Below are 23268 nucleotides of genomic sequence, written 5' to 3'. Positions count from 1 at the left end.
AATGATGCCATTCTTGGATAGTAATTGAAAATTATAACAGAAATAGACTTTAGAATCAACTTTACAAGCAACACATCTGTATTCTCTGAAGCCATTTGGCTTACTTGAGATATTCGCTGCCGCCTCTCTTTCAAACTGGTTAGAAGTATAATTCAGAAATAAAAGGTTTGTCCTATTAGTAATATCCAGTGTGTTTTCCTCCAAATATTGTTGCATATCTCTGCTACTTTTCTTTCTTAAAACTATTTTTTTTTTTAAAAAGGGAAATGACTGTTTTAAACTTCTCCTTCTATTCCTCAGCTGCCTTGTGGGTTAGAGATAAAGAATGTAGAGCCCTGAACCATTTCACATTGTTTTTTGTTTCTGGTATTCTTTTTTTGTCTTCAAGATGAGTTTGCAGATTCCATGAAGAAATTGATAAGAGACTTTTTATTAACAATCATTCATACAGTACATGTACAACGTTGATCAACTGAACTTAACCATTTCTAAATGAAAAGGCTGAGAGTTTTGCTGTTAAGATTCCATTTGCTTTAAATATACAGTAATACATGACAGGGGGAATGGAGTGTTAGGGAGGGGTAGTAACTCTAGCGGGGAACAAGTCGTGCTCCTTCTATGGTAGTTTGCCTTCCTCTGATCCCCACCCTGCACTCAGTTCTCACCTGTGGCTCCTAGAAGTTGTCAGCTTGCAACAGCAGCCACATCCCACAAATCAGATTCAACTGGCTCCCTAAACCAGGTGAGGGCAGCCAATGGGCCTCAAATCCTCAGTGAGTTAGGGAATTTCTCTGCATGCAAAGACAGGATATAGCAGATGAGAACAAAAGTGGGCCCAGTGCTCAAAAAGGTGGCTACTGAAGGTGCTGTAGAGGGAAATGAGGGGCAGATGGGTCTCATAAACCTAGGAAGGGAGCCCACCTAGGAGAAGGAATCTTTGAACATAAACCTCCACTGCTTTACAGCATTACTCTTTGGTGAAAAAGGCTTAGGGAGTAGAACCTGAGGAAAAATCTGTACCCATTGCCTTTGGGAAATCTTTGGCAGACAAAACACTTAAGGAGCTAACTCTACACAGATCCAGAGCAGGGACCTGGAAAGTGATACCCGCCACCAAGTCCATGTATTCTAAGACCCAACAGAGCCACAAATTCCACTATCATTTATACCTTTCTTTGTGTTAGCTGCTCTTTGTTGTTCAGGTCTGGCCTCAGCACAATTATGTAGCATTTAGGGGAGAAAATGCAAACCAGTAACCAAGCACCAGAAGCAAAGATGGAGAAGATCTCCACAGCCACCATGTATTTTCCTCTGGTGCTCAGGTAGGTTGGAATGAAGGAGAGCCAAACACTGCAGAAGACCAGCATGCTGAAAGTGATGAACTTGGCTTCGTTGAAAGTGTCAGGCAACTTCCTGGCTAGGAAGGCCACCGTGAAGCTGATAGTGGCCAGGAAGCCCATGTAGCCCAAAACACAATAGAACATGGAGACTGACCCTTCATTACATAGAAATATGATTTCTTCCATCACTGAGTGCATGTCCACATCTGGGAATGGGGGAGAGGTTGCCAGCCAGAGGACACAGATTCCTACTTGAACAATGGAGCAGGAAAAGACAATGGAATATGCCAGTTCTTTGCCTACCCATTTCCTTATATTGGATCCTGGTTTGGTAGCCATGAATGCCAAAACCACCAATATGGTTTTGGCTAAGATGCTGGAGAGGGCCACAGAGAAGACAATGCCAAAAGCAGTTTGTCGGAAAAGGCACGTCACATTATTAGGTCTTCCAATGAACAACAATGAAGAGAGGAAACACAAGAGGAGGGAGATAAGGAGACCATAGGTGAGGCTTCGGTTGTTGGCTTTGACTATGGCTGTATCGCGATGCTTAATGAAGATGCCTAGCACTAGAATCGTAATCAGAGAGAATAGAAGTGCAGAGGAAGTTGAAAGAATGGCCAAGGTTTCATCAAAGGCTAGGAAGTTTGGAATCTTAGGAATGCATAGATCCTGGCCGCTGTTTGGATACTGATCTGCTGGGCAACTGACACATGTTTCCATGTCTGAAAATACAGAAGTAATGTGTGGCAATTTGAAGTAACCAAAAGTATTCTTAAGAATTTCACATCACTAGTCCATTTAGCATAGTGTTTTCTACGTCAGAATGTATAAGAGCTTCAAGCCCCAATGCTTTTGTACTAGGTGTATCAAAAATAAAACTTGTGTATCAATTCTGGAATTTTCCACATGTGTGACATCTGTTTTCACTGTCCCCCTGCTTTTTCTTAGAGCCACATAAACAGTACAACAAAATGAGAAATGCATTACTGCTGAAATCTTTGGATCTCAGAAAATTGAGTTTAATGAGACTTTCACCCCCTTGGCAAACAACCTAATTCTTAGAGAAGAAAACACCACTTCTATTCCACCCTAATTTTGTAGAAGTTAGAGGAAAAACATATTAGCTTCCACTTAAAAAATAAATCTTTAAGATGTTTTAAAGATTTAAATATATTGATGTTATCTATAAACAATAAGAAGAACACATCTGTTAATTTAAGCCTTCTCTCCTGCAGCAGTTTAATGTCAACTAAATTGCCAGGAGCCCAGACGTTCTGCCTTATCTTAAGATGTCATCTCTAACCTTTCTCATTTGAAATCATTCCTTCTGGACATGGATCACAATCATAGCAGCAAAACTTCTCCCCCTCCTTCTTTTTCTTCCCATAACCAGGATGGCAGTTGGCATTACATAGAGAAAGCGGTGGCACCTATGCAAAGAGATAGGAAGAGTTTAATATTATGATACTGTTTTGAGAAATTTATCGAATATCCAATATCAGGTGATTTAATAGTAAATAGGAAGACTAACAGCGTGAAATGATCCGTAGGTACACAAGTGGCACATATAGTGGGGTAAAAAGCTGCTGTTCTAAGCATCATACAAACTTAAGAAGCTGTCAGTATTCATGCCTGGACCATCCAACCTTATAGCTGTGTTAGAATTCGGTGTGATTTCACCCCTGGCTTGGCCTTTTGATGGAGTCACCACTTAATGGCATTTGCTTCAAGGAGTTCACATAGTGTTCCTTTGTGGTGGCACAAGGAATTAAAGGTAAGCCATTCTAGTGGTTCTGCTCCTACCTGCTGGTTCATTACAAGCAACTAAGACTAGGAAATCATTCCATGACTTTTGGGTAGTGGTTTCCTGTTAGGCCACATCCTGTCTCAGAGAGAAATGCTTTGGGTTCCTATGCCTGACCTGTTCTGGGAGGAGTTGCATTCCGTTTGAAGCAAGAGGTCTGGGAGAACTCCTCGATTCTAACTCATCACTAGTCTGAAGTGGTTTCAGGTGCTAGTGAATTTCAAAATGAATAATGTATGAAGTGCTTTTGTTACATCCCATTTTGTGGATAGCCACTAATTCTGGGTTTTCAGGGACTGTGCCATTATTTCCATACCTTAGTGAAGTATCTGTTCCATTTGATTCTGTCTTCATTAATGGTGAGCTCTTTGCCCGGAGGGGCCTGAGGATCCAAACTTCCCACTTTGACTCTGACATAGGAATTATTTGGGAAAGTGACCAAGTTGGTAATATCAAAGCCAGCTGCTAACTCTCCATACTCATTTAATGTAATTTCATCCCCAGCACTATTGTTGAATGAGATTCTCTGCAGGAATGAGTGGAGCTAAGTGGAAAGAGAATCAAAGTTAAACACTTCAGACATCCATAGAGAACATCCATATTTTAGTTGCACATACAGAAGGAGTAGGGAATCATGAATCAGTGCCAATTCAACATTCAACAGACTTGCATCAAGATATTATGGAGAGATGAGACCATACACCTGCTTGCTTGAGACCAGCCTTTGTCTGTATCCAAGAAAGGGGAGGAATTTAAGAAGTCATGTATGAGAAGAGATGGGAGCTCATGTTCTCAAAGGATAGGAATGCAACATGAGAATATTGGACTGGACCTTACCATAGTTTATAGAGTGGATTTGACCATGGTTGGATGTTGGATGCAGAGAAGTGATAGGGAGCTGCATCTGGAGAATCCCAAAGGGACACCCCAAGGAAAGGAGGCTCAGAGCCAGGGGATTGGTGGTGGGATGACAAGGAGTGGTCAGTGGGAGAAGAGGGAGCCGACTGGGAGGAAGAGGTGTCAGAAGCAGAAGGGGCAACAGGGTTAAGGGAGCAGGAAGAGGATGTGCCAGACTGAAATCCAGAAGAGGAGAAGGGAGAAAAGCAGGGTCTAGAGACAGTGATCACACAATTGCTAGCCTCTTCTGGGGATCTACCAGTGAGGCTTCAGGCCCCAGAGAACCCTGGTGCTTGACAGACAGGGAAAGATGAGGAGTTGGGGACGAGGCCTTCCAAGACGTGCCCAGGTAGTGGCAGCTTCCTGATCGGCTGCTCTTCTGTTTTCTCTTGGATATGAAGATCCCTGCAAAAGCCAGTGCCTGGGGTTGGGGTCCTGGTTATTCTCCGTCAGAATTATGCACCCGGGGCTATGGGCCCCGGGCCCCAAACCTTAAACCACTGGGTAACTGGACAGGTAAGAGAGACAGAGAGAACTGGGGAGGGATATTTGGAGAAAACGGAGGGGTTTGCAGCGTGAAGGAGGTAGTTGTTGGTAGTCTGTTGCTTCTGAAAGTCTGTGTCATTTAAAGTCTGTTTAGTATCATTATAGGAAGTATTCTAATTCCCATCTTTCAAACAATAAATTTACTTAAGGTTTATTTTTAATTTCTTAAGTTTTATTTTTTATTTCTTTACTGATGATTAATTGCTATCTCACATAATGTATCAATGAAGTGAATGCTTTGTAACAGAGAACATTACCTGCCAAGGTTCTACATATTGAGGAGAGAGTCTTCCCCCAGCATCTCTCCTTTCGCGGATGACTGCAGCCAAGTGCATTCTATTTAAGGCATGTGCCAAAGCATAGACAGCATTATAGATACTGTAGCTGTGGCCAGTCATGCTCATTTCAAAAAATGGTGCGGGAAGGCTTTCCAGCATCTCCTCTCCAGTACACATGTGATCGTTGGATGTTGAGAGAGTTGCATTTGGAAGTGAACAACTGAATGCATCTTCCCAGAAATCTTGGATAAAACCATCTGTCTCTGTCCAATGAGGGTATACACTCCGAAGAAAGTCTTGAAAGTTGTGAATCTCCTTGGAGTGAATTGCAAAGGATATTGCACCATGGAGCATTCGTATATTAACATTAATTTTTTTTTGAAGGCTATATAATATGAAATCAATTTGGGTAGTTGTAATCCATACTTTTCCTTCATGTGACTTCTTTTGAGGAAATAGTAGCTGAGTTAACTCCATTATGATTAAAGCACTTGACAACCATATACTAAATCTACTTCCTCCATGTAGAAGAATTGCATTAGCTTTGCTTGTTGTGAAACTTGGTGACAAACTCTTCATGTCCACCATTTCTAGTAAGTTACTGTTATAATGTATATTGGGTTTAACTCTTTCTGTGAATGCTGAACAGATTCCATTCTTGAAAAGCATTGGCTCAATTGTCTGTAAGAAACGTTCTCCAGCTTCATTAGCTGGAGTGATGAGCCCAATCCATTTCCATCTGAAATGCAGCAGTAACTGGATAATTCCCTGATACTGAAGGTCTTCATTGGGGACCATGCGGTAAAAGGAAGGGAACTTGGTTCCATCATTTATGGCTGGTTCAAATGAACCATATGAAATCTGGAAAAAGCAAAAGCCAAACGTTTCCAAGTGGAAACAAGAACTCCTGATACTCCAATTATTCAAATATAAACACGTGCATGCACGCACACTAAAAATATTGAATATATATTGAATCTGTATGCCAAGTTTACCAGGTTTAGGGACAGCACCAACTCCAGCTTATATAGGAAAACACAGATAACCTTGCTCCATGTTTTCTGTTGATATTTATTATTATTATGGCACCATCACAGCTTCATTCTTGTACATATTGATTGTATCCAATAATAGGGGAGCATTTGGGAGAGGAGTTTTCGGCTAGCTGCGATGGAGGATTGCTGAATTCCATCACTGCCGTACGTTCCGGAATCAGAGGCTGAGAAGGGAGTAATCAGCCACCCTACACTCCTCAGGCTGGGGAGTGGCAGCTCATCCGCAGATTGCCCAACACCTGGCCCCAAATTCAGAAGGAGGGGCTGGGGGCAGCTGAGTGGAAAGCCTGGAACCTTTCTTGGCAACTCTCCAAAGTCACCTCCATTTAGCAGCAAGCTTCCAGTTCTTAAGATGAAAAACTGGATTTAAGTTTTGGACATGATCTGAGTGAAGGGGAAGAAACTACTCTTCTAATTAATTCATCCACTGAGGTGTTAAAAAGGATTTGAACGGAAAAAGGATAAACATCTATGTAGACTTGGTATGTTGGAACTGAAAGTGTGTGTGTGGAGGTGAGCCTCCTTTGTTATAATATTTTGTTTTGCTATGCTATATGGCAAAATCCTCCTCTGAAAGAATCAACTGCCTGATTATTTATAGCAAGCGAGACTGGGGAGGTGGTGTATTTGGTGATATAATATGAGTCTAATAGTCATTAAGGGACCTGGGTGGCACTGTGGGTTAAACCACAGAGCCTAGGACTTGCCGATCAGAAAGTCGGCAGTTTGAATCCCCATGACGGGGTGAGCTCCCATTGCTCAGTCCCAGTTCCTGCCAACCTAGCAGTTTGAAAGCACATCAAAAGTGCAAGTAGATAAATAGGTACCGCTCCGGTGGGAAGGTAAACGGTGTTTCTGTGCTCTGCTCTGGTTCGCCAGAAGCGGCTTAGTCATGCTGGCCACATGACCTGGAAGCTGTACGCCGGCTCCCTCAGACAATAAAGCGAGATGAGCACTGCAACCCCAGAGTCGGTCGTGACTGGACCTAACGGTCAGGGGTCCCTTTACCTTTACCTTTACCTTAATAGTCATTAATTTTGTGGAAATAACAATTATTCAAAAGTGGAAAACCAAGTTCAAAGTACTCGGCTGCAGATATATTTTGAAGAGGATAAAGACTTTCCCAACTTTGATTTGGATAATGACTGGAGGGACACCAAAAAAACTTAGGAAAATTTGCATAGAATTGGAATCGGAATGATGCAGCTCCAATTAAATGAGCGGCCATGACCGCAGGTAGATCAGCTTGTCAAATTAAGTGCGGTGCCTTAGGGGGATAGGTGCCTTTTAATATCTTACTTAATATTTGCATTCCCAGTTTTATATGGCAAAACCTTCCCTGGACAGGTTAACCATTTGAAGGACAGCTGGTCTTAAAGCATTGGGCAGATGCCTTGCTTTGATTTTATTTTGACTGACTTGGCTGCTGCCCAAGTTGAGAAGATTTTTGGACTGGCTTGGTGGAAACATCATTTTGTGAAGAGACACCGTGAACATACAGAGGGAACTCTGGATGTAAATAACACAGAGAATATATTGTTTTGTTTTATATTGCTTGTTCAGAGGCTGTGAAATGTAATGAGGATTAAGATTGGAATGATTTATGGGAACTATCATGAAAATTATGAAAGCAGCAGAAGTATGAGATGATCAGAACCACCCCCGACCTCAGAACATGGGAAGATATCGTCAATTTTTTTTATAATTTGGCATAATATTTGGCATAATATGTATAATATTTGAATAATATGTAAAATTTGGAATATTTAATATGATTTGGTTGGATTGCTAAAATGGAAAATTTAATAAATAGTATTTTTTTAAAAAAAGAAGAAGAGGGGAGCATTTATCATGGCTCATGTTAATATACTAAGTGGATGATGAACCAAAACTCCAAGGTGGAAGTGGAGTGATAGAAATTGTTGATCATGTACTTTTGATCTGTAACCTTTGTAATGATTGTAGGGAGCAGTTGATTCTCTATCTACTAAGAACTCTCTCAGGAAGATTTCCTGGGAAACCCTGAAGATCTCCATTAAATTGTGTATACTATTCATCTCTGAGCACAAAACCAAATCATATAAAATATCAGTAAAATACAAAATACTGTACCAGCACTATTTAAAACAACTAAAATGAAATACAACAATGCAGGAGAATAGCACAATGCTGACACCACTATATAAGGCTCTGAAGTGACAGATGACAAATGCCAGAAGAAAGCAAGAAAACACTTTTTCAATTAGCCTCTAAAAATGAACAATGTTGATTAAAATCATACTTTGGGAAAGGACTGTCTTGATTTTTAAGGGGGGGAACATTTTTAGTTAATGTGTTCTCAGTTATTTTTGCCTATGAAGCCAATGTCAATATCATATATTCAGTAGCTCACAGGAAGCCAGTGCAGTGCATTCAGGATTGATGTATATGAACCAGTCTAGGTGCCTCCTTTACAAACCTGGTAGCTTTACAGAAATCTCCTATTACATCTATTAAACACAAATTGCCCTTCTTACACACATTGTTGGTTATGCATATTATGGCCCTTTTACTTTGTCTATTTCCCCACTCCATATTTATGAATCAGTAGTTTCCTAATGCAAGGAAAGCGTGAAATCTCTGTTTTTCAAAATCCATATTCTACCTGTGGAATCTTGAAAAGACCTAAGACGTTTGCCATGCACAAGGAGGTATCAGAGCTGAGTCCCCCAATGACTCCTATGACATTTTTCTGGATGCCACACCTGTAGTTGGGAACAAAGTGATGTGATTTAAAGAGCAGGTCCAGGGTGTTTCGGTAGGTCATCTTTGAATCATAATAGCTATCATAGATGTGGAAGCCGAGAGAGACATTGGGCAACATCCTGGGATTCTCATTGATCTCATCAACAGCAAATACCAAGGCCAGGATTTGCTGGTAGAACTTTGTCAACATCCTGCAAATGAAGTGAGATTTTGTTTAATGGGAAAATTAAACAGTGCACAGAATCTGGATAGGAGAGATTCACCTGCCTCCCTATAAGGAGAGGATGAAGCCAGCAAAGTTTATTTACTTATTTGGGCCATCTAAGAATACTGTGTAATTTTAAAAGCTGTTGCATATTTCTTCATCTCTTCAGCAACCCGTGTTTGTTTTTGCTACCTTGAAAATTTAGGTATCATCAAAAACTTCAGTACCATACTACTTTGCTATATACTTTTCCTATTTTTTTATGCCATCTCTTTTCTCTTTCTCCTACTCTCTTTTCTATCTCTCTTTACACAATTAGACTCAAAAAAGCTTATTGTTCATCGACAATATGCACATAGCCTTTATGTACAGATTTCTAATAAAATCTCTCCACACATTTAAAAAATAAAGTTCTATAGCAATCAATCAAAGTTATTTTCTGTCAGATACAGCATATAAGGAATAATTATAATAATATTAATTAACAGTTACTTACATTGGGGCATCAATGAAGTCCTGGGAAGGGTGCTTCTTGAAGGATAATTTGGGGTGTATGTAGCAGATATGAGATGCCATTGCACCAATGACCAGGTCACCTGGCTCATACCACTCGTGTGGAACATGAACAGGATTATTTGTTGTGCATTGAGCACTTTGTCCTTGGGACACTATATTGGGGAGCAGCAGAAGCAGTAGAAGCAACATCCTGATGGCAAATACCCTTGTGTGCATGGACTCCCCTGCTGCTCTCGACAGTATTAGTCCTCTCCTCCACCTGATATCAACAAGACAAATTGGGTGGCAGCTGACTCTGTCAATTTGGCACTGTAAGGGACATGTATCCACCTTATTGTTAGCTTGAAGATTGTCACAACAGAATGCCTTGGATACCAAATAAGATGGAGTGGTTTGATATGAAAGAGGGAAACTGATAACTGATAAGTAACAGAGCCCTGCCTAGTTGTCTATGGAGCAGAGAGGAGCTTATAATCATTTCAGGCTTGCTTGTTGATTCTTTTTCCCCACTGTGACATTTGGCGGTTCAGTCAGGTAGTTTGATTATTGTAATTTGAGTAATGATAGGGGAGAGAATCACTTGTGCAGTGTTTTTGGATTCTATGGCGCATCAGCAGTAGGGGAACTGCCAAAATATTACTATTATTAATTTTTAAATATATAGTTTTATTGATTTACCAATATTGTTCCAATAGCGACCTCAATAGAACAATAGCAATTTTATCTAATTTATGTAATTATGAATGCCAATTATTCAAATGTCAATTATGTGATGTAATTAAACGTTTCCCCTTGGATGCTAAATTTGATGGATTCATTCTTCTTCATTATTTCTGTGTTCCACTTTGTTAATAACTTCCATTGCATTCCATGTACATATAGCAATCTGTTAGATAACAGCTAGTCTTCTGATTTCTATTTGTGTTGGTATATTTGGTAATTTATAAAGTTTCAATTGAGGAACTCTAAGTGTAATCCTTATTTCTTCCTGCGTGTGACAATTTCCCCCCATGATGTTTTCATGTCCATATATGGTGCTGGATCCTTCATTCCTGCAACTGTTGATATTTCCCATCATGCCCTGGGAGAAGCAGTTATCCCACAGTTTCCAAAAGTCACTGCATCGCTTTGGCCTGTGATTCGGCTTCCAGTAAAAAAGCTGTGTTCACCGGTTTTTTTTCAGCCTAGCAGGAACGGTCTGAATCCAGACCACAGATAGAGAATCCAAAAGCATCTATTACTGCAGCTGGTAGACAGGAAGCTGGATCTGCCAATGTAATTATATGTGTAATATCACAAAATCATAGGCAAGGAATGAACCTACAAGGTCAGCAGGATTGAGTTGAAATGGCCCCATCCTTTCCCTACTTCCAAATTTGTTAGTACTGGGGCATCCTGCACTCTCCCACCTATGTAACACTGATCAGACATGGTTTGCCATCACATTAACTGAAGGGTGGCAGCAGTTCTGGATAGCATCCTTGCCTTATGAAGAAGTGGGGGCACTGGATTATAGCATCAATGGGATATCAGATGCACACAAGGCATGATGGAGAACAGCAAGAACTTGGAAAAGATGGACGCGCCAAGCTTGGCGCCTCAGTTACTGCTCACGTCCATGTGCCTGCTCTCACTTTAATATATTGCTCCCACCTCACCGAACAACTTTTTACCTGAAGGCTTAAAAAAAACCCCCTAACAATCCCAGCATATCCTGTGAGGGATCTTTGTGAGGGGGATAACCAAAAAGTTGGAGTCTCAAGCAGGTGTTCTTTAAATAAACAATAATGATTTATTTTTTAAAGCAAGGTAGTATAATATAAGTCGAGAAACTTAGGTTACTTCAGCAATAATAATATGCTAGTTCACTTCAATTAGTTTCTGAGGTTTGGGCTTTATAGTTCGGTTCCTTTCTAAGGCGGTACTTTCCTTCATTTACCCACCCCTTTAACAAATGCAGCTCCTGAGGTACTTTCAGTAATAGTCTTAAGGGCTCACCCCCCCTTCCTTCACTGGGATTTGGAAGTCTCTTCTTTCCTCAGAAGAGTCTCTCCCCTCCAGATTAAACAAAAAAAATTTTTTTCTTCCAGTAGCACCTTAAAGACCAACTAAGTTAGTTCTTGGTATGAGCTTTCGTGTGCATGAAGAAGTGTGCATGCACACGAAAGCTCATACCAAGAACTAACTTAGTTGGTCTTTAAGGTGCTACTGGAAGAAAAAAAATTTTTTTGTTTTGACTATGGCAGACCAACACGGCTACCTATCTGTAACTGGCCCTCCAGATTAGTTTGAGACCTAAGCAGACTCATCTCTTTCAGCTCCTCCTTCTCCTGTCTCACCCTCAGTCTTCCAGCAAAATTTGGTTCTATTACTCCTGCAGGACAATACACTCAGTCCTTCACTGTACACTCGGAGTGGATGTTTTATTCCAGAACCAACTCTCCCTCCTCCACACTCCTATCCTATGTCCCTACCTAACTCCCAACCTCACTCCTCAACCACCTCAACTCAACCCCACTCTTAACCACAGTCTAACCCCATCTCCCTTGAAATTGGCTCCTTTTAAACTCTCCCTCCTGGAACCACAGCCAGTCAGAGGCAGCTGTTATTTATCCATTTGCTGGCAGGAGAAAAAAGTAAAAAGAAATACTTGTGGAACTAACATTTCTGTCACAATAGACACAACATTTTAGAAGGACTGGAAGAAACACTATGGACAGCATATCTGCTACACATTGGAAGAACAAGGATGTAGTTTGAGTGCCTCATTTGCAGTTCTATGAATCAATGTGTCAATACAAATAGAAAATATTAATATTGCAGTTGTTGTATAAGGGATTATTATTTTGACTGGAATATAATAGAAGTTAATAAGATTTTGGAATGCAGATATAAAGGAAATCATCTAGCATGTGGGGAGGGGCACCTAAATTATATGATTCAGTATTTGAGTGCTTAGTATTAGTATTACAATTTGATATTGTTTTAATGATGCTATTATTGGATGGTAATTGAAAATTAATAAAAATTATTATAACAGAAATAGAATTTAGAATCAACTTTAGAAACAACACATCTGTATTATTAAAAATGGGCTGACTTGAGATATTCTCTGAGACCTCTCTTTCAAACTGGTTAGAAGTATAATTCAGAAATAAAAGGTTTGTCCTATTAGTGTTAGTAATATCCAATGTGTTTTCCTCCAGATATTGTTGCATATCTCTGCTCCTTTTCTTTCTTAAAACTATTTAAAAAAACAAGGGAAATGGCTGTTTTAAACTTCTCCTTCTTCTATTCCTCAGCTGCTTTGTGGGTGAGAGATAAAGAATGTAGAGCCCTTAACTATTTCACAATGTTTTTTGTTTCTGGTACACTTTTTTGTCTTCAGATGAATTTGTAGATACCATGAAGTAATTGATAAGAGACTTTTTATTAACAATCATTTATACTGTAGATGTAGAACATTGATCAACTGAACTTAACCATTTCTAAATGAAAAGGCTGAGAGTTTTGCTTTTAAGATTCCATTTGCTTTAAATATACAGTAAGACATGACAGGTTAGTATAGTGGTAAGTATCCCCGCTTGTCACGCGGGAGACCGGGGTTCCATTCCCCGATGGGGAGAGGCAGCAATGTTTAAGGGACGCGGGTGGTGCTGTGGGTTAAACCACAGAGTCTAGGGCTTGCTGATCAGAAGGTCGGCGGTTCGAATCCCTGCGACGGGGTGAGCTCCCATTGCTCGGTCCCAGCTCCTGCCACCCTAGCAGTTCGAAAGCACGTCAAAGTGCCAGTAGATAAATAGGTACTGCTCCGGCAGAAAGGTTCATGCCGTTTCCGTGCACTGCTCTGGTTTGCCAGAAGCGGTTAGTCATGCTGGTCACATGACCCGGAAGCTGTATGCCGGCTCCCTCGGCCAGTAAAGCAAGATGAGCGCCGCAACCCCAGAGTCAGTCATGACTGGACCTAATGGTCAGGGGTCCCTTTACCTTTAATACATGACAGGGGTGTATGGAGTGTTAGGGAGGGGTAGTAACTCTAGCGGGGACCAAGTCGTGCTCCTTCTGGGGTAGTTTGTCTACCTCTGATCCCCCCCTTCACTCAGTTCTCACCTGTGGCTCCTAGAAATTGTCAGCTTGCAACAGCAGCCACATCCCATGAATCAGATACAACTGGCTGGCTCCCTAAACTAGGTGAGGGCAGCCAATGGGCCTCAAATCCTCAGTCTGTTAGGGAATTTCTCTGCATGCAAAGACAGGACATAGCAGATAAGAGCAAAAGTGGGCCCAATGCTTAAAAAGGTGGCTACTGCAGGTGCTGTAGAGGGAAATGAGGGGCAGATGGGTCTCGTAAACCTAGGAAGGGAGCCCACCTAGGAGATGGAAATTTTGAACCTAAACCTCCACTGCTTTACAGCATTACTCATTTGTGAAAAAGGCTTTGGGACTAGAACCTGAGGAAAAATTTGAACCCATTGCCTTTGGGACATCTTTGGCAGACAAAACAGTTAAGGAGCAAACTCTACAAAGATCCAGAGCAGGAACTCGGAAAGTGATACCCGCCACCAAGTCCATAAGACTCAACAGAACCACAAATTCCACTGTCATTTATACCTTTCTTTGTGTTAGCTGCTCTTTGTTGTTCAAGTCAGGCCTCACCACAATAATGTAGCATTTAGGGGAAAAAATGCAAGCCAGTAACCCAGCACCAGAAGCAAAGATGGAGAAGATCTCCACAGCCACCATGTATTTACCTCTGGTGCTCAGATAAGTTGGAATGAAGGAGAGCCAAACACTGCAGAAGACCAGCATGCTGAAGGTGATGAACTTGGCTTCATTGAAGCTGTCAGGCAACTTCCTGGCTAAGAAGGCCACCGTGAAGCTGAAAGTGGCCAGGAAGCCCATGTAGCCCAAAACACAATAGAACATGGAGACTGACCCTTCATTACATAGAAATATGATTTCTTCCGTCATTGAGTGCATGTCCACATCTGGGAATGGGGGAGAGGTTGCCAGCCAGAGGACACAGATTCCTACTTGAACAATGGAGCAGGAAAAGACAATGGAATAAGCCAGTTCTTTGCCTACCCATTTCCTCATATTGGATCCTGGTTTGGTAGCCATGAATGCCAAAACCACCAATATGGTTTTGGCTAAGATGCTGGAGAGGGCCACAGAGAAGACAATGCCAAAAGCAGTTTGCCGGAGAAGGCAAGTCACCATGTTAGGTTTTCCGATAAACAACAAAGAAGAGAGGAAACACAAGAGGAGGGAGATAAGGAGACCATAGGTGAGGCTTCGGTTGTTGGCTTTGACTATGGCTGTATTGCGATGCTTAATGAAGATGCCTAGCACTAGAATTGTGATCAGAGAGAATAAAAGTGCAGAGGAAATTGAAAGAATGGCCAAGGTTTCATCAAAGGCTAGGAAGTTTGGAATCTTAGGAATGCATAGATCCTGGCCGCTGTTTGGATACTGATCTGCTGGGCAACTGACACATGTATCCATGTCTGAAAATACACAAACAGTGTGTGACAATTTGAAGCAACCAAAAGTATTCTTAAGAATTCCCTCATCACTAGTCCATTTAGTACAGTGGTGCCCCGCAAGACGAATGCCTCGCAAAACGAAAAATGCGCAAGACGAAAGGGTTTTTCGGTTTTTGCATCGCTTCGCTAGACGATTTTCCCTATGGGCTTGCTTCGCAAGAAGAAACGTCTTGCGAGTTCTTGCGAGTTTGTTTCCTTTTTCTTAAAGCCTCTAAGCTGCTAAGCCGTTAATAGCCGCTAAGCCGCTAATAGCCGCTAAGCCGCTAATAGCCGTGCTTCGCAAGACGAAAAAACCGCAAGACGAAGAGATTCGCGGAATGGATTAATTTCGTCTTGCGCGGCACCACTGTATAGTGTTTTCTACGTCAGAATGTATACGAGCCTCAAGTCAAAATGCTTTTGTACCAGGTGTATCAAAAATAAAAGTTGTGTATCAATTCTGGAATTTTCTTCATGGGTAACGTCTTTTTTTTCTTTATTGTCTCCCTGCTTTTTCTTAGAGCCACATAAACAGTACAACAAAATGAGAAATGCATTACAGCTGAAATCTTTGCATCTCAGAAAAGTGAGTTTGATAAGAGTTTCACCCTATTGTCAAACAACCTAATTCTTAGAGGAGAAAACACCACTTCTATTCCACCCAAATTTTGTAGAAGTTGGAGGTAAAATATATTAGCTTCCACTTAAAAAAGAAATCTTCAAGATGCTTTAAAGATTAAAATATATTGATGTTATCTATAAACAGTGAGAAGAACACTTCTGTTAATTTAAGCCTTCTCTCCTGCAGCACTTTAATGTCAACAAAATTGCCAGGAGCCCAGACGTTCTGCATTATCTTAAGATGTCATCTCTAACCTTTTTCATTTGAAATCATTCCTTCTGGACATGGATCACAATCATAGCAGCAAAACTTCTCTCCCTCCTTCTTTTTCTTCCCGTAACCAGGATGGCACTTGGCATTACATACAGAAAGCGGTGGCACCTATGCAAAGAGATAGGAATAGTTTAATACTATGATATTGTTTTGAGGAATTTATCAAATATCCACTATCAGGTGATTTGATAGTAAATAGGAGGACTAATAGCGTGAAATGATCCGTAGGTACACAAGTGGCACATACAGTGGGGTAAAAAGCTGCTGTTCTAAGCATCATACAAACTTAAGAAGATGTCAGTATTCCCATACCTTAGTGAAGCGTCTGTTCCATTTGATTCTGTCTTCATTAATGGTGAGCTCTTCACCTGGAGGGGCTTGAGGATCCAACCTGCCCACTTTGATTCTGACATAGGAATTATTTGGGAAAGTGACCAAGTTGGTAATATCAAAGCCAGCTGCTAACTCTCCATATTCATTTAATGTAATTTCATCTCCAGCACTGTTGTTGAAGGAGATTCTCTGCAGGAATGAGTGGAGCTAAGTGGAAAGAGAATCAAAGTTGAACACTTCAGTTCACAACGAAGAGCATCCATATTTTAGTTGCACATACAGGAGGAGTAGGAAATCATGAATCAGTGCCAATTCAACATTCAACAGACTTGCATCAAGATGGAGAGACCATAGTCCTGCTTGCCTGAGACCAGCCTTTGTCTGTATCCAAGAAAGGGATGGAATTTGAGAAGTCATGTAAGAGAAGAGATGGGAGCTTATGTTCTCAAAAGATAGGAATGCAACATGAGAACATCGGACTGGACCTTTCCATAGTTTATAGAGTGGATTTGAGAATGATTGGATGTTGGATGCAGAGGAGTGGTAGGAAGCAGCAGCTGGAGAACCCGAAAGGGACGCCCCAAGGAAAGGGGGCTCAGAGCCAGGGGATTGGTGGTGGGATAACAAGGAGTGGTCAGTGGCAGAAGAGGGAGCGGACTGGGAGGAAGAGGTGTCAGAAGCAGAAAAGGCAACAGGGTTAAGGGAACAGGAAGAGGCTGTGGCAGACTGAAATCCAGACTCAAAGGCAGAAGAGGAGAAGGGAGAAACGCAGGGTCTAGAGACAGTGATCAAACAGTTGCTAGCCTCTTCTGGGGACCTACCAGTGAGGCCAGAAACCCCTGGTGATTGGCAGACAGGGAAAGATGAGGGGCTGGGGACAGGGCCTTCCAAGATGTGCCCAGGTCGTGGCAGCTCCCTGGTGGGCTGCTCTTCTGTTTTCTCTTGGATATGAGGATCCCTGCAATAGCCAGTGGCTGGTGTTGGGGTCCTGGTTGTTCTCCCTTAGAATTATGTGCCCAGAGCCAATGGGCCCCAGGCCCCCAACCTTACACCACTGGGTAACAGGACAGGTAAGAGAGACAGAGAGAATTGGGGAGGGTCTTGAGATGGTGATCACACAATTGCTAGCCTCTTCTGGGGATCAGCCAGCAAGGCTTCAGGGCCCAGAAACCCCTGGTGGTTGACAGACAGGGAAAGATGAGGAGTTGGGGATGGGGCCTTCCAGGACGTGTCCAGGCAGTGGCAGCTCCCTGATGGGCTGCTCTTCTGTTTTCTTTTGGATATGAAGATCCCTGCAAAAGCCAGTGCCTGGGGTTGGGGTCCTGGTTCTACTTGCTCAGAATTATGCGCCCGGGGCCCCCAATCTTACACCACTGTGTAACTGGAGAGGTAAGAGAGACAGAGAGAAGTGGGGAGGGATATTTGGAGAAAACGGAGGGGTTTGCAGCGTGAAGGAGGTAGTTGTTTGTAGTCTGTTGCTTCTGACAGTCTGTGTCATCTAAAGTCTGTTTACTATCATTATAGGAAATATTCTAATTCCCATCTTTCATACAATAAATTTACTTAAGGTTCATTTTTAATTTCTTAAGTTTTATTCTTTTATTTCTTTACTGATGATTAAATGCCAACTATCATAATGTACCAATGCAGTGAATGCTTTGTAACAGAGAACATACCTGCCAAGGTTCTACATATTGAGGAGAGAGTCTTCCCCCAGCATCTCTCCTTTCGCGGATGACTGCAGCCAAGTGCATGCTATTTAAGGCATGTGCCAAAGCATAGACAGCATTATAAACACTGTAGCTGTGGCCAGTCATGCTCATTTCAAAAAATGGTGCAGGAAGGCTCTCCAGCATCTCCTCTCCAGTACACATGGTTTCTGAGAGAGTGGAATTTGGTAGTGAACAACTGAATGCATCTTCCCAGAAATCTTGGATAAAACCATCTGTCTCTGTCCAATGAGGGTATACACTCTGAAGAAAGTATTGAAAGTTGTGAATCTCCTTGGAGTGAATTGCAAAGGATATTGCACCATGGAGCATTCGTATTTTAACATTAATTTTTTTTTGAAGGCTATATAATATGAAATCAATTTGGGTAGTTGTAATCCATACTTTTCCTTCACGTGACTTCTTTTGAGGAAATAGTAGCTGAGTAAACTCCATTGTGATTAAAGCAGTTGACAACCATATACTAGATCTACTTTCTCCATATAGAAGAATTGCATTGGCTTTGCTGGTTGTGAAAGTTGGTAACAAAATCCTAGAGTCCTCCAGCATTTCTAGTAAGTTACTGTTATAATGTATATTAGGTTTAACGCTTTCTGTGAATGCCGAACAGATTCCATTCTTGAAAAGCATTGGCTCAATTGTCTGTAAGAAACGTTCCCCAGCTTCATTAGCTGGAGTGATGAGCCCAACCCATTTCCATCTGAAATGCAGAAGTAACTGGATAATTCCCTGATACTGAAGGTCTTCATTGGGGACCATGCGGTAAAAGGAAGGGAACTTGGTTCCATAATTTATGGCTGGTTCAAATGAACCATATGAAATCTGGAAAAAGCAAAAGCCAAATGTTTTCAAGTGGAAACAAGAACTCCTGATACTCCAATTTATTCAAATATAAACACGTGCATGCACGCACACTAAAAATATTGAATATATATTGAATCTGTATGCCAAATTTACCAGGTTTAGGGACAGCACCAACTCCAGCTTATATAGGAAAACACAGATAACCTTGCTCCATGTTTTCTGTTGATATTTATTATGATTATGGCATCATCGCAGCTTCATTCTTGTACATATTGATTGTATTGAAGAATAGGGGAGCATTTGGAGGAGGAGCTTCCGGCGAGCTGCGATGGAGGATTGCTGAATTCCATCACTGCCGTACGTTCCGGAATCAGAGGCTGAGAAGGGAATAATCAGCCACCCTACACACCTCAGGCTGGGGAGTGGCAGCTCATCCGCAGATCGCCCAACACCTGGCCCCAAATTCAGAAGGAGGGGCTGGGGGCAGCTGGGTGGAAAGCCTGGAACCTTTCTTGGCAACTCTCCAAAGTCGCCTCCATTTAGCAGCAAGCTTCCAGTTCTTAAGATGAAAAACTGGATTTAAGTTTTGGACATGATCTGAGCGAAGGGGAAGAAACTACTCTTCTAATTAATTCATCCACTGAGGTGCTAAAAAGGATTCGAACCAAAAAAGGATAAACATCTATGTTGACTTGGTATGTTGGAACTGAAAGGGGGGGTTGAGCCTCCTTTGTTATTATATTTAGTTTTGCTATGTTATATGGCAAAATCCTCCTCTGAAAGAACCAACTGCCTGATTATTTATAGCAAGCGAGACTGGAGAGGTGGTGTATTTGGTGATATAATATGAGTCTAATAGGCATTAACTGTGTGGAAAGAACAATTATTCAAAGGTGGAAAACCAAGTTCAAAGTATTCAGCTGCAGATATATTTGGAAGAGGATAAAGAGTTTCCCAACTTTGATTTGCAGAATGACTGGAGAGATGCAAAAAATAACCTTGGGAAGTTTGCCTGGAATTAGAATCGGAATGACGCAGCTCCAACGAGCGGCCATGACCGAAAGTAGATCAGCTTGTCAAATTAAATGCAGAGCCTTTTAATATCTTACTTAATATTTGCATCCCCAGTTTTATATGGCAAAACCTTCCCTGGACAGGTTAACCATTTGAAGGACAGCTGGTCTTAAAAGCATTGGGCAGATGCCTTAGAATCATAGAATCATAGAGTTGGAAGAGACCACAAGGGTCATCGAGTCCAACCCCCTGCCAAGCAGGAAACACCATCAGAGCACTCCTGACATATGGTTGTCAAGCCTCTGCTTAAAGACCTCCAAAGAAGGAGACTCCACCACACTCCTTGGCAGCAAATTCCACTGTCGAACAGCTCTTACTGTCAGGAAGTTCTTCCTAATGTTTAGGTGGAATCTTCTTTCTTGTAGTTTGGATCCATTGCTCCGTGTCCGCTTCTCTGGAGCAGCAGAAAACAACCTTTCTCCCTCCTCTATGTGACATCCTTTTATATATTTGAACATGGCTATCATATCACCCCTTAACCTCCTCTTCTCCTTGCTTTGATTTTATCTGGACTGACTTGGCTGCTGCCCAAGTTGAGAAGATTTTTGGACTGGCTTGGTGGAAACATCATTTTGTGAAGAGACATCGTGAACATACAGAGGGAACTCGGGATGTAAATTCCACACAGAATATATTGTTTTGTTTTATCTTGCTTGTTCAGAGGCTGTGAAATGTAATAAGTATTAACATCGGAATGATTTATGGGAACTATCGTGAAAATTATGAAAGCAGGAGAAGTATGAGATGATCAGAACCACCCCGGCCTGAGAACATGGGAAGATACCTCCAATTTTTTTTATAATTTGGCCTATATTTGGACTGTTTGATGGTTGAATAATATGTATAATTTGGAATATTTAATATGATTTGATTGGATTGTTAAAGTGGAAAATTTAATAAATATTATTTTTTAAAAAAAGAAGAATAGGGGAGCATTTATCATGGCTCATGTTAATATACTAAATGGATGATGAACCAAAACTCCAAGGTGTAAGTGGAGTGATAGAAATTGTTGATCATGTACTTTTGATCTGTAACCTTTGTAATGACTGTAGGGAGCGGTTGATTCTCTGTTTACTAAGAACTCTCTCAGGAAGATTTCCTGGGAAATCCTGAATATCTCCAATAGATTGTATATAGTATTCATCTCTGAGCACAAAACCAAATCATATAAAATATCAGTAAAATACAAAATACTGTACCAGCACTATTTAAAACAACTAAAATGAAATACAACAATGCAGAAGAATAACACAATGCTGACACCACTATATAAGGCTCCGAAGTGACAGATGACAAATGCCAGAACAAAGCAAGAAAACACTTTTTCAATTAGCCTCTGAAAATGAACAATGTTGATTAACATCATACTTTGGGAAAGAACTGTCTTGATTTTTAAGGGGAGGAACATTTTTAGTTAATGTGTTCTCAGTTATTTTTGCCTATGAAGCCAATGTCAATGTCCTGTATTCAGTAGCTCACAGGAAGCCAGTGCAGTGCGTTCAGGATTGTTGTATATGAACCAGTCTAGGTGCCTCCTTTACAAACCTAGCATCTTTACAGAAATCTTCTATTACATCTATTAAACACAAACTGCCCTTCTTACACACATTGTTGGATATGCATATTATGGCCCTTTTACTTTGTCTATTTCCCCACTCCATATTTATGAATCAGTAGATTCCTAATGCAAGGAAAGCGTGAAATCTCTGTTTTTCAAAATCCATATTCTACCTGTGGAATCTTGAAAAGACCTAAGATGTTTGCCATGCACCAAGAGGTATCAGAGCTGAGTCCCCCAATGACTCCTATGACATTTTTCTGGATGCCACACCTGTAGTTGGGAACAAAGTGACGTGATTTAAAGAGCAGGTCCAGGGTGTTTCGGTAGGTCATCTTTGAATCATAATAGCTATCATAGATGTGGAAGCCGAGAGAGACATTGGGCAACATACTTGGATTCTCATTGATCTCATCAATAGCGAATACCAAGGCCAGGATTTGCTGGTAGAACTTTGTCAACATCCTGCAAATGAAGTGAGATTTTGTTTAATGGGAAAATTAAACAGTGCACAGAATCTAGATAGGAGAGATTCACCTGCCTCCCTATAAGGAGAGGATGAAGCCAGCAAAGTTTATTTACTTATTTGGGCAATCTAAGAATACTGTGTAATTTTAAAAGCTGTTGCATATTTCTTCATCTCTTCAGCAACCCTTGTTTGTTTTTGCCACCTTGAAAATTTAGTTATCATCAAAAACTTCAGTACCATACTACTTTGCTATATACTTTCCCTATTTTTTTATGCCATCTCTTTTCTCTTTCTCCTACTCTCTTTTCTATCTCTCTTTACACAATTAGACTCAAAAAAGCTTATTGTTCATCGACAATATGCACATAGCCTTTATGTACAGATTTCTAATAAAATCTCTCCACACATTTAAAAAATAAAGTTCTATAGCAGTCAATCAAAGTTATTTTCTGTCAGATATAGCATATAAGGAATAATTATAATAATATTAATTAACAGTTACTTACATTGGGGCATCAATGAAGTCCTGGGAAGGGTGCTTCTTGAAGGATAATTTGGGGTGTATGTAGCAGATATGAGATGCCATTGCACCAATGACCAGGTCACCTGGCTCATACCACTCGTGTGGAACATGAACAGGCTTATTTGTTGCGCATTGAGCGCTTTGTCCTTGGGACACTATATTGGGGAGCAGCAGAAGCAGCAGGAGGAACATCCTGATGGCAAACACCCTTGTCTGCATGGACTCCCCTGCTGCTCTCGACAGTATTAGTCCTCTCCTCCACCTGATCTGAACAAGACAAATTGGGTGGCAGCTGACCCTGTCAATTTGGCACTTTAAAGGACATGTATCCACCTTATTGTTAGCTTGAAGATTGTCACAACAGAATGCCTTGGATACCAAATAAGATGCAGTAGTTTGATATGAAAGAGGGAAACTGATAACTGATAAGTAACAGAGCCCTGCCTAGTTGTCTATGGAGCACAGAGGAGCTTATAATCATTTCAGGCTTGCTTGTTGATTCTTTTTTTACACTGTGGCATTTGGCGGTTCAGTGAGGTGTTTGATTATTATAATTTGAGTAATGATATGGGAGAGAATCACTTGTGCAGTGTTTTTGGATTCTATTTTTTTAAAATAATATTTATTGCTTTTAAAGATTACAAAAAAGGAAAAGAAAAGAAAAGAAGACAAGAGAAAAAAACAAAAGAGAAAAAACACAATACAAAACAATATACAAACAGCACAAAACACAACCCAAACCCATTAAACTAAACACATCAAATTAAACTAACCAAAACCCACTCCCTAACCCTAACCCTAAATAAAACAAAAACAAAAACAATTTAAAAACATACATACATCATCCCTTTTCCATTCTCTATCTTTCATTCCCTTGTTTCCTCGACCTCCTCTCACCTCCCTTTTTGTATTCCATTTCTAATAATTTTTTCAGCAAATCCTTTCCATCTTTCTCCATTTTCTAT

The 23268-nt window shown here is 40.9% G+C and overlaps 2 protein-coding genes across 2 annotated transcripts; both read right to left on the bottom strand.

Moving 5' to 3' along the window:
• Positions 1-1163: 1163 nt before the first annotated feature.
• Positions 1164-2063, bottom strand: LOC310747308 (vomeronasal type-2 receptor 26-like; the record flags this gene model as incomplete). The annotated part of the gene is made up of 1 exon (XM_083581674.1): positions 1164-2063. The coding sequence occupies one exon, from the start codon at positions 2061-2063 to the stop codon at positions 1164-1166; it is 900 nt and encodes a 299-aa protein (XP_083437800.1).
• An 11441-nt stretch (positions 2064-13504) lies between these two features.
• Positions 13505-22366, bottom strand: LOC310747307 (vomeronasal type-2 receptor 26-like; the record flags this gene model as incomplete). Its single annotated transcript, XM_083581673.1, has 5 exons — positions 13505-14896; positions 15791-15917; positions 16122-16349; positions 21485-21776; positions 22287-22366. The coding sequence occupies 5 exons, from the start codon at positions 22364-22366 to the stop codon at positions 13995-13997; spliced, it is 1629 nt and encodes a 542-aa protein (XP_083437799.1). The 3' UTR covers positions 13505-13994.
• Positions 22367-23268: the final 902 nt, after the last annotated feature.

The sequence above is a fragment of the Podarcis filfolensis genome (assembly GCF_964270895.1).
Source record: "Podarcis filfolensis genome assembly, chromosome: 13".
In the NCBI taxonomy this organism is placed as follows: Eukaryota; Metazoa; Chordata; class Lepidosauria; order Squamata; family Lacertidae; genus Podarcis; species Podarcis filfolensis.
This window is presented reverse-complemented; position numbering and strand designations above follow the sequence as displayed.